The following is a 10,022-nucleotide window of genomic DNA, read 5'->3' on the forward strand; positions in this document are numbered from 1 at the left end:
TGGTCTCGAATTCCCGATGTTAGGTGATCTGCCTGCCTCAGCCTCCCAGAGTGCTGGGATTACAGGTGTGAGCCACTGCACCCAGACCCAAATGTTGTTATATTTAAAGAAAAATGGGCCAAGCGCGGTGGCTCACGCCTGTAATCCCAACATTTTGGGAGTCCAAGGCGGACAGATCACCTGAGGTCAGGAGTTCGAGACCAGCCTGGCCAACATGGTGAAACCCCGTCTCTACTAAAAATACAAAAATTAGCGGGCATGGTGTCGGGTGTCTGTAATCCCAGCTACTCGGGAGGCTGAGGCAGGAGAATCGCTTGAACACAGGACGCAGAGGTTGCAGTGAGCCAAGACCTTGCCATTGCACTCCTGCCTCAGTGATTGGGCAAGACTGCGTGTCAAACAAAACAAAACTAAATAAACAAACAAAAAACAGAGGAAAATTCTTTTAAGTCCGAAATGGGGGCAAGCTTGCAATCCATGAGTTTTACGGATTGAGAAAGCCCAGAGAGGCGCAGGGACCACTCCAAGGATACCCAGCGAGCTTGAACTCAGGCCTCCTCGGCTTCCTGCCAAGAGGCGGAGATTTGGCTGCGGCCAAGACAAGCTGTCAGCCAGCTGTGTGCCATCTGCCCAGCTCCCGCTGCGGGTGGAAGATCCATCAGCCGCTTCCTGCGGCTGCCACCAGCTGCGCCCAGCCACCGCGGAGCACCCTCTGCCGGTCAACAAGAGAGAAAACTACAACTCCCAGCAGACCCCGGGAGATAATGTCTTGTGCGCACGCGCATGCTGGAAAGGCGCCGTTCGCCTGCTACCTGTTGGTTTATGTGAAGAACTACGCTGCCCCGCGGATACAGACTGGAGCTTCAGGGTTTTCCCCAACGGCCATGTTTTTTCCATGTTAGGAGAAACTACACTTCCCATAATCCTTTCTTCCAGGGTTGCGGCGCCTCTAGGCTCCGGAATCGCTGGCGGCCGGGACTGCGGGATCTACAGCCGACATGGCTCTCTTGGCTGGATCGGTGTTGGGCCCCGCGTGTAGGTCGACAGCGTTGCTGGGTGGCAGGTAAGTCCTCAGGGGGACCCATCCCCAAATCTGGGGATAAGGGCGGCGTCTGAGGCTGGCGCCACTGTTTACTGCCCGCACGACCTGCCCGTGCCTTGCGCATTTGTGGAGCGCCTGTTGCAGCCAGGCTCTGTCCGTGGGAGCCGAGGCTCAGCGATTGAGCGCCGAGGTCACCCAGCGCCCCGTCTGACCTTTCTCTTCGTCTCTCTACCCACGCAGGTGGCTTCAACCCCGGGCCTGGCTGGGATGCCCGGACGCCTGGGGCCTCCCCACCCCGCAGCAGGCCCGGGGCAAGGCTCGCGGTAACGAATATCAGCCGAGCAATATCAAACGTAAGCACAAGCACGGCTGGATCCGGCGCCTGAGGACGCCGGCCGGCGTCCAGGTCATCCTTCGTCGAATGCTCAAGGGCCGTAAGTCGCTGAGCCATTGAGGATCGCGATGCTGCCGGCCGGACCCCCATGAAAGCATCGCCCTCGCCTTGGACCTTGCCTGGCGCTGTTTTTGCAGGGAGCTGGGGAGCAGGAACGCCTCGGACCTGAGTGTTCTTCGTATTGTGGCGCTGAGGTCTGGTTGGGAACTTGCCAAATCCCTTTTTAGGCTTTTGAATTAGGAAGAATGTCGAACCTGCGCACTGACCGCAGGACAGTACAACGAACCGCCGTGTACCCAGTACACAGCTCTGCCACCAACTACCTACAACCCATCCCTGCCCCATCCTAGGTTCTTTTCCAGTGTATCTCAGGCATCAGATTATTTCTTCTGTAAATATTTCAGAATGGATCTCTCCACGATAAGTTTATGAAAACGTAATTACAAAGCTTATTACATCCAAAAGAATTATCAATAATTTTGAAATATTAAATGTGTAATAAATGTTCAAAGTTTCACTTGTCTTTATTATTATTTTATTTTTTATTTTTTTTAGGGTTAGGGTTAGGGACTACGGATTAGGGATTAGGAGTTAGGGTTAGGGTAGTTTTACTTTTTTTTTTTTTTAACTGTTTGTTAACCACTTGTCTTACATGTGTCATAACTCTTTTTCTTTTTCCTTTTTTAGATCAAGTCTTGCTCTGTTGCCCAGGCTGGAGTGCAGTGGCATGATCTTGGCTCACTGCAACCTCCACCTCCTGAGTTCAAACGATCCTCCTGCCTCAGCCTCCTGAGTAGCTGAGACTACAGGTGCCCACCACCACACCCAGCTAATTTTTTTTTTTTTTTTTGAGGTGGAGTGTCACTCTGTCATCAGGCTGGAGTGCAGTGGCGTGATCTCAGCTCACTGCAGCTTCTGCCTCCTGGGTTCAAGCGATTCTCCTGCTTCAGCTTCGTGAGTAGCTGGGACTACAGGTGCGTACCATCACACCCAGCTAATTTTTGTATTTTTTTTTTTTTTAAGTAGATATAGGATTTCACCATGTTGGCCAGGATAGTCTCCATCTCTTGACTCATGATCCGCCTGCCTCGCCCTCCCAAAGTGCTGGGATTACAGGCGTGCACTACCACACCCAGCTAATTTTTATATATATATTTTTTGAGACGGAGTTTCACTCATGTTACCCAGGCTGGAGTGCAATGGCGCGATCTCAGCTCACCGCAACCTCCGCCTCCTGGGTTCAGGCAATTCTCCTACCTCAGCCTCCTGAGTAGCTGGGATTACAGGCACGCACCACCATGCCCAGCTAATTTTTTGTATTTTTAGTAGAGACGGGGTTTCACCATGTTGACCAGGATGGTCTCGATCTCTTGACCTCGTGATCCACCCGCCTCGGCCTCCCAAAGTGCTGGGATTACAGGCTTGAGCCACCTCGCCCGGCCTAATTTTTGTATTTTTAATAGAGACCGGGTTTCGCCATGTTAGCCAAGCTGGTCTTGAACTCCAGCTGGTAAGGAGTTTGAATTTTCCACCTGCCCTTGGGGATATGTGATTTTGAGCAAGGACTTAGCTCTGTGAAGGCGCATTTGTTGCCTATAAAATACAGCACTCCTTTCTCCTCTGCACTGTTGCTGTTAGAGTAATAATACTTAGTAGCTTCCAGTTAGCAACTTTTTTTTTTTTTTGAGACGGAGTGTTTCTCTGTTGCCCGGGCTGAAGTGCTATGGCACTGTCTCAGCCCACTGCAACCTCTGCCTCCTGGGTTCAAGCGATTCTCCTGTCTTAGCCTCCCAAGAAGCGGGGAATACAGGTGACTGCCACCACGCCCAGTTAATTTTTGTATTTTTAATAGAGATGGGGGCTGGTCTCGAACTCCTGACCTCATGATCCTCCTGCCTCCACCTCCTAAAGTGCTGGGATTACAGGTGCAAGACATTGTGCCTGGCCCATTTAGCAACTTCACTGTGCAATTGCTATGTGCTGGGTGCCCAGTCTTTGCTGTGGAAGTGAGGGAGGCAGTTTGGACGCAGCAGTGTCAGGGCTGGGAGAGGGGTTGTGAGGGCTGTAGGAGCTCAGTGAAGGTATCTGACTTGCCTTTTTTGTTGTTGTTGTTTTTTTAATCTGGCCCCAATCTGCCAGAACTGACTTGCCTTTTTTGAAGAATGCAGTCAGGGAAGTCTTCTTGGAGGAAATCAAGGTTTGGGAGAGCCCAGATGTAGAAGTGATTGGTTAGAGATGAGGACACAGGTGGGTGATGGAGGCCGCAGGGGCTCATAAATGGGGCCAATGAGGTAGGATTGAATACTAGGGAGCTACAGGAGGTGTTTGAGCAAGAGGGTCTTGAGGAGGAGCTAGGGAGTTATGGTTCTCCTAGGGCTTCTTTAAAAACATAATTAACACAAGATGATTCAGGCATGATTGCTCCCAGAACTTTGGGAGGCTGAGTCTGGAGGATTGCTTGAGGCCAGAAGTTTGAGACCAGCTTTGGAAACATAGTGAGGCCCCTCCACGCATGCCATATCTTAAAAACACACAGATGGCCGGGCATGGTGACTTACACCAGCGCTTTGGGAGGCCAAAGCAGGTGGATCATGAGGTCAGGAGTTCGAGACCAGCCTGGCCAGCATGGTGAAACCCCATCTCTACTAAAAGTACAAAAATTAGCTAGGCGTTGTGGCAGGCGCCTGTAATCTCAGCTACTTGGGAGGCTGAGGCAGGAGGCTGAGGCAGGAGAATCGTTTGAACCTGGGAGGCGGAGGTTGCAGTGAGCCAAGACCGTGCCTTTGCACTCGAGTCTGGGCGACAGAGTAAGACTCTGTCTCAAAAAAAAACACAAAAAACAAAAACAAAAACAAAAAAACACAAACCAGACACGGGTGGCCACGGTAGTTCATGCCTATAATCCCAGCACTTTGGGAGGCCAAGGTGGGTGGTTCACCTGAGGTCTGGAGTTCGAGACCAGCCTGGCCAACATGATGAAACGTCGTCTTTACTAAAAATACAAAAATTAGCTGGGCGTGGTGACGCACATCTGTAATTCCAGCTACTCGGCAGGGTGAGGCAGCACAATCGCTTGAACCTGGGAGGCGCAGGTTGCAGTAAGCCGAGATGGCGCCAATGCACTCCAGCCTGAAAGACAGAGTGAGACTCCGTCTCAAAAACAAAATAATAATAAAAATAAGATAACAGGCCGGGCGCGGTGGCTCAAGCCTGTAATCCCAGCACTTTGGGAGGCCGAGGCGGGTGGATCACGAGGTCAAGAGATCGAGACCATCCTGGTCAACATGGTGAAACCCCGTCTCTACTAAAAATACAAAAAATTAGTTGGGCATGGTGGCGCATGCCTGTAATCCCAGCTACTCAGGAGGCTGAGGCAGGAGAATTGCCTGAACCCAGGAGGCGGAGGTTGCGGTGAGCTGAGATCGCGCCATTGCACTCCAGCCTGGGTAACGAGCGAAACTCCGTCTCAAAAAAAAAAATAAATAAATAAATAAGATAACAAAGAACAAATATATTTTAAAAAATACGCAGAGACACACAAAAGCCCTAGGGAGACTCTTGTAGATGTAAACTACAACTCCCAATAGATTTCGCGGCCCGGGCCTCCGCCCACTTCCGGATCTCACTTTCCATTGCTGCCAAGTCCCGGGCGGGGCTTTGCTTCTTCAATCGAACTTGACCACAAAGGGAGGAGGCGTGGCAGCCAATGGACGCATGAATTAGCTGGATGTTGCCAATAGGAGCGCGCAAAGCTCTCATGTAAAGGGCGGGGCTAGAGTGCGGACCAATGACGGGGCGCGGTGGCGCCATCAGTGTGGGCTGTGCCGAGGCTGGAAGTTACTGTGAGGCGGCGGCTAAGAAGGCGGCTGTGGTGGCGGCGGTGGAGGCTGAGGCGGTGGCCGAGGCGGCTACGGAAGAAACAGAAGATGGTGAGGATGGCCTTCAGGCCTTTACTCCCCCTCCGCTCGACAAAATGGCGCCTTAGTCCCACCCACCTCCGGCATCCCCCTAGACCCCTCTCCGCCTTGCCCGGCCTCCTCGGCCCCGCTCCCGCCCCTCACACTCAGCTGTGACCTTCGACCCCCGTACCCTACCAAGAGCTTCCTGCCGATCCCACCACCACTCCTTCTCCGACCCCTGACCCCGTATAGGATACCAGGCCCTGACAACTCATTCATTTCCGGGTTACGGCTCCCCCCCCAACCCACCCCCGGAAATCGTCTGGGGTGGGGTTGGGGTCCCATAGGACCCCCTGGTCTGGCCTTGGCTTCGGCGCGCCGGGCCTGGATGTCTTCAGTTCAGAATAATTAGGGAGCCAACCTGGGCCCCGGGGCGGGGGAGGGGGCTTGGCACGGCGATATGCAGGGCTTTGTCGCCAAAGGAAGTGCGACATCGCCGACTGTCCCGGTCCCCCGGGTCCTGACCCCACCTCCGCTATTCTGGGCCCTTACCTGCCCCTAAGAATGAACAACTTTACCTCTCCGGTCCGAATGGGGTTGCCCCTGTCAAATGAGAGTAGCAGTAGTCTGAACCTCATAGGATGGTGACAATTTAGGCAACTGACGTCGTAAAGGACCCAGGACAGTGAATGCTCAGACTCGAGGCCAGTGACATTCTCTCCTAGCTGTCCCCTTATCACGAAGTGTGCATTGTCCCCACCTGACTCTTTGAAGGTTGAAATTCCTTCAGAGCTCCTCAGTCTTCCTGGGATTTGGGTCTGGTGGTTCTTTGGGGTTCAGTCTCCTCACCTGAAAAGTGGGATGGTAACCCACCCTCAGAGGGGAGCTAAAGCCTCTCCTCAACCCCCACTAGTTGGCATCCTCAGGGCTGGGAAGGGTGATGGGAAGTTTGGACAAGGAAAGTCAAGACCCCTTTGCCCCCTGACCCAGAGTCCCAGCCCACAATCCACAGTCCTTGGGATGTGGTCGGGATGAAAGGAAGACTCCCTTTCAGGAAGGAAATGGGAAGGTGCATTTCTAGTGTGCGAGTCCCCAAGCCTGGGTGTTGTCCTTGATGCCTTGGTATGGTCTCATATCTGCAGCCAGTCTTAAGTGAATTTGATAAGCTCTGTCTTCAGAACACACCTGAATCCCTCCATGGTTTCATATCCTAGTGCAGGTACTGCCACCACCCACCTGCGTACCTGCCCCAGCCTCCTCCCTGGTCTCCTAGCCTCGATCCCACTCCTTTGACAGTTCATAATTCACCTGAACCAGAAGGAGTTGTTCTTTGGAGGCAGAGTCTCCCTCTGCCGCCCAGGCTGGAGTGCAGTGGAGTGATCACAGCTCACTGTAGTCTCTACTTCCCAGGCTCAAGAGATTCTCCCACCTCAGCCTCCCAAGGAGCTGGGACCACAGGCACATGCCACCATACTCTGCTCATTTTTGTACTTTTTGGAGAGATGGAGTCTCCATATGTTGCCCAGGCTGGTCTTGAACTCTTGGGTTCAAGCGATTCTCCTGCCTCAGCCTCTGAAAGTGCTGGGATTACAGGCATCAGCCACTACCCAGGGCCTCAGAAGGAGTTTTTAAAGATGTGCATCAAGTGATACTACATTCTTTCTTTGTTTTTTTTTTTTTTGAGATGGAGTTTCACTCTTGTTGCCCAGGCGCAGTCTCGGCTCACTGCAACCTCCGCCTTCTGGGTTCAAGTGATTCTCCTGCCTCAGCCTCTGAAAGTGCTGGGATTACAGGCATCAGCCACTACCCAGGGCCTCAGAAGGAGTTTTTAAAGATGTGCATCAAGTGATACTACATTCTTTCTTTGTTTTTTTTTTTTTTGAGATGGAGTTTCACTCTTGTTGCCCAGGCGCAGTCTCGGCTCACTGCAACCTCCGCCTTCTGGGTTCAAGTGATTCTCCTGCCTCAGCCTCCTGAGTAGCTGAGATTACAGGCATGCGCCACCACACCTGGCTAATTTTTGCATTTTTAGTAGAGACAGGGTTTCTCCATGTTGGTTAGGCTGCTCTCAAACTCCTGACCTTAGGTGAGCCATGTGCCTTTGCCTCCTAAAGTGCTGGGATTACCGGCATGAGCCACTGTGCCTGGCCCAAATGATACCACTTTCTAGCCTATAAAATACTCGGGGGCTTCCTGTTGTAAACCGGATGACCCTGGCTGTCCTTCTCCCCCTGAGGCCCCTGGCCACCTTTATGACCTCATCTCTGCTCTGTGAGCTCCAGCCACCCCTACCCTGGCCTTGTTTTCACTTCCTCACACTCCAGGTTCCTGCCACCCCAGTGCCTTTGCACCTGATGCTCTTTCTGCTCAGAACACTCTTCCTTCTGTGATCGAGGCCCTTCCTGACTTTGGGGGTTCCCAAGTCTCTTTGCTGTCAGTGCAGCGCTTCTCTTCCTCATCTCTTTGTTGGGTCCCTGGCAGGCTACCTGCGGTAGGACTTTGTCAGTGCATGTCTGCTGAGGCATCGGATGGCTGCAGGGCCCAGCTGTGGTTGGCGTTTGTCTGGCTGAGATGAGGGTTCCCCCATCCCCTGACTCCCATGTCTGAGGCCTTGTTTTCCAGCTTAGCAAGGGTGGGAAGGCTGCATGTACCCCACCTTCATTCATTTGTTCAGTGAAGACATGTTGATCCTAGAGGCTGCCCTTGAGGGAGCTCCAGGCAAAGCTTTCCCCTTGTTGTCTTATGACTCAGAGTAAGCCTGGGAGGTAGCCCTGTTGGAATGCCTCCCTTCACAGGGAGGCTCAGAGGATGGGAGGTCACTCGTCCCAGGTCACATAGCCAGGGATGGGCTGAGCCAAGATTGAGAGCAGAACACTGAGATACCTGCACCTCTTGCCACTCAGCCTCCAGGCCCCATGCAAGCCCTGCCAGGGTTGAGTCAACCTTCTGCCCTCAGGGTGGTACTGGTCCAGCCAGGGAGGTGGATGTGTAAACAGATGATCTCGCCAGGGTGTGACGGAGGCTCTGGGAGAGGCTCTTGAAGTGCGAGGGGAGCAGAAGGGCAAGGAATGGGTTGGAGCTGGTGGGGAGGTTAGCAGGTATTTGCCATATGGAGACATGAGGGGCATTGCTAGAAGGTATGTGTGACAGAGGTTGTGGGTGATAGGAGCCTAGCAGGGGCAAGCTGGGCCAGGGCTGTGAAGGGGGACAGGGCCCCCTCCTCACACTTCAGGTCTCAGTGCCTGTATCCCTGCATCTGGGCAGCCCTCCCTAATGCCCCGAATGGACCAGAGCTCTGCCCAGTGCCCTTGAGGCACCCTGTCCTGCAGCCACTTCCCATGTACTGTGCAGTTCTGTGCCCTACACCATCCCAAGGCCAGGCGCAGCTTCATGGTGGCTCAGTCCAGTGCCCTGGTGCCTGGTAGGGCCCCAGAAGACCTTACAAAATGAATGAAGCTGGTCCCAGAGCCGGGGACTGAGCTCAGGCTGACATCTTAGGATGGGAGGGGAAGCAGGTTTGAGGGACTTTGAGCTGGTCCTGGGCCAGTAGGTCATCCAGATGTGAGGACTGTCTCCCGGGTGGAAGGGGGAGGCCCACCTAGGCATATTCCAGCTTCCTGAGAGGGACCAGCAGAGGAGAGGTTGGATGTCATAGCAACTGGTGCTCTCGCCTGTCCCAGAGGGTGGTGGGAAATTGTCTGAACAGCAGCTACTCCCAGGGCAGCTCTCTTGGGCCTCAGGAATTGAGGGATTGCCCTTTCTTCTAGCTCTGTAGTCTGCAGGGGCTCTAGTCTTTGATTTCAGGCATGTGATGAAGAGAAGGAGATTGGCTTCTGAGGCTGGGCACACATGGGTTCGAGTCAGCCCCCTGGTTTTCTGGCTGAGACTGGGTGACCTCTCTGCCTTTGTGTCCTTGCCTTTGATAGGGAGACACTACCCACTGGCTCGTTGGGTCAGGAGATCATACATAGTGAGCTCAGGAGCGCCCCATTCAGGACAGGCTATGTGGGGAGGCCTGCAGCAGGCAGCCCCACCACTGTCCAACTCCAGGCCTCACTGACTGGTTGAAAAGGGATTTTTTGTTTTCTTATTTATTTATTTTTGAGACAGAGTCTGGTTCTGTTGCCCAGGCTGAAGTGCAGTGGCATGATCTCAGCTCGCTGCAACCTCCACCTCACAGGATCAAGCCTTTCTCCTGCCTCAGCCTCCCAAATAGCTGGAATTACAGGCGCCCGCCACCACACCCAGCTAATTTTTGTGTTTTTAGTAGAGACAGAGTTTCACTGTGTTGGCCAGGCTGGTATTGAACTCCTGAGGTCAGGTGATCTGCCCACCTCGGCCTCCCAACGTGCTGGGATTACGGGTGTGAGCCACTGTGCCTAGCTGAAAGGGGCTTCTGAAGAGTGAATGGATTCTGTTGTTGCTGCTCTGAAGCCACTTGGGCCTGAACACTTAGGTGGCCAAGTCCCCTGCCCCAGAAACCAGCGATAGGGAGAGAACATCCTGCTTCTCTCAGGCTGTGGTCCTCTCCCCATAAGGGGCCCAGGTTCCATGCTGTGGACAGGGCGTTCTCCCCTCACAGGGCAGGTTCAGACCTTGTGGCCAACTTTGGGGTATGGGGACCCTAGGAACAGCCCTGGAACTGACCAGTCCCAGACCCTGGTTACTTTAGTCCACACAGCGTTTT

General features: G+C 53.4%; 2 protein-coding genes across 4 annotated transcripts in view; both read left to right on the forward strand.

Annotated features, from left to right (window-relative positions):
• Positions 1 to 1,953, forward strand: part of MRPL34 (mitochondrial ribosomal protein L34) — a 4,270-nt gene extending 2,317 nt beyond the window's left edge. Inside the window, exons 2-3 of one of the 2 annotated variants that reach the window (XM_037728763.1) lie at positions 937 to 1,063; positions 1,283 to 1,953. In XM_037728763.1, coding sequence (XP_037584691.1) covers positions 999 to 1,063; positions 1,283 to 1,496 — 279 coding nt within the window. In that variant the 5' untranslated portion in view covers positions 937 to 998 and the 3' untranslated portion in view covers positions 1,497 to 1,953. Of the gene's footprint in view, positions 1 to 918; positions 1,064 to 1,282 lie in introns of those variants that run through there. The other variant, XM_017501241.2, reaches the window with a different exon arrangement.
• Positions 1,954 to 5,208: 3,255 nt separating this feature from the next.
• The window catches only part of DDA1 (DET1 and DDB1 associated 1), an 11,365-nt gene continuing 6,551 nt past the window's right edge, over positions 5,209 to 10,022 (forward strand). Inside the window, exon 1 of one of the 2 annotated variants that reach the window (XM_037728765.1) lies at positions 5,209 to 5,365. In XM_037728765.1, coding sequence (XP_037584693.1) covers positions 5,224 to 5,365 — 142 coding nt within the window. In that variant the 5' untranslated portion in view covers positions 5,209 to 5,223. The remainder of the gene's footprint in view (positions 5,366 to 10,022) is intronic. The other variant, XM_017501240.2, reaches the window with a different exon arrangement.

Source organism: Cebus imitator, unplaced genomic scaffold, assembly GCF_001604975.1.
Source record: "Cebus imitator isolate Cc_AM_T3 unplaced genomic scaffold, Cebus_imitator-1.0 Scaffold280, whole genome shotgun sequence".
Classification (NCBI taxonomy): domain Eukaryota; kingdom Metazoa; phylum Chordata; class Mammalia; order Primates; family Cebidae; genus Cebus; species Cebus imitator.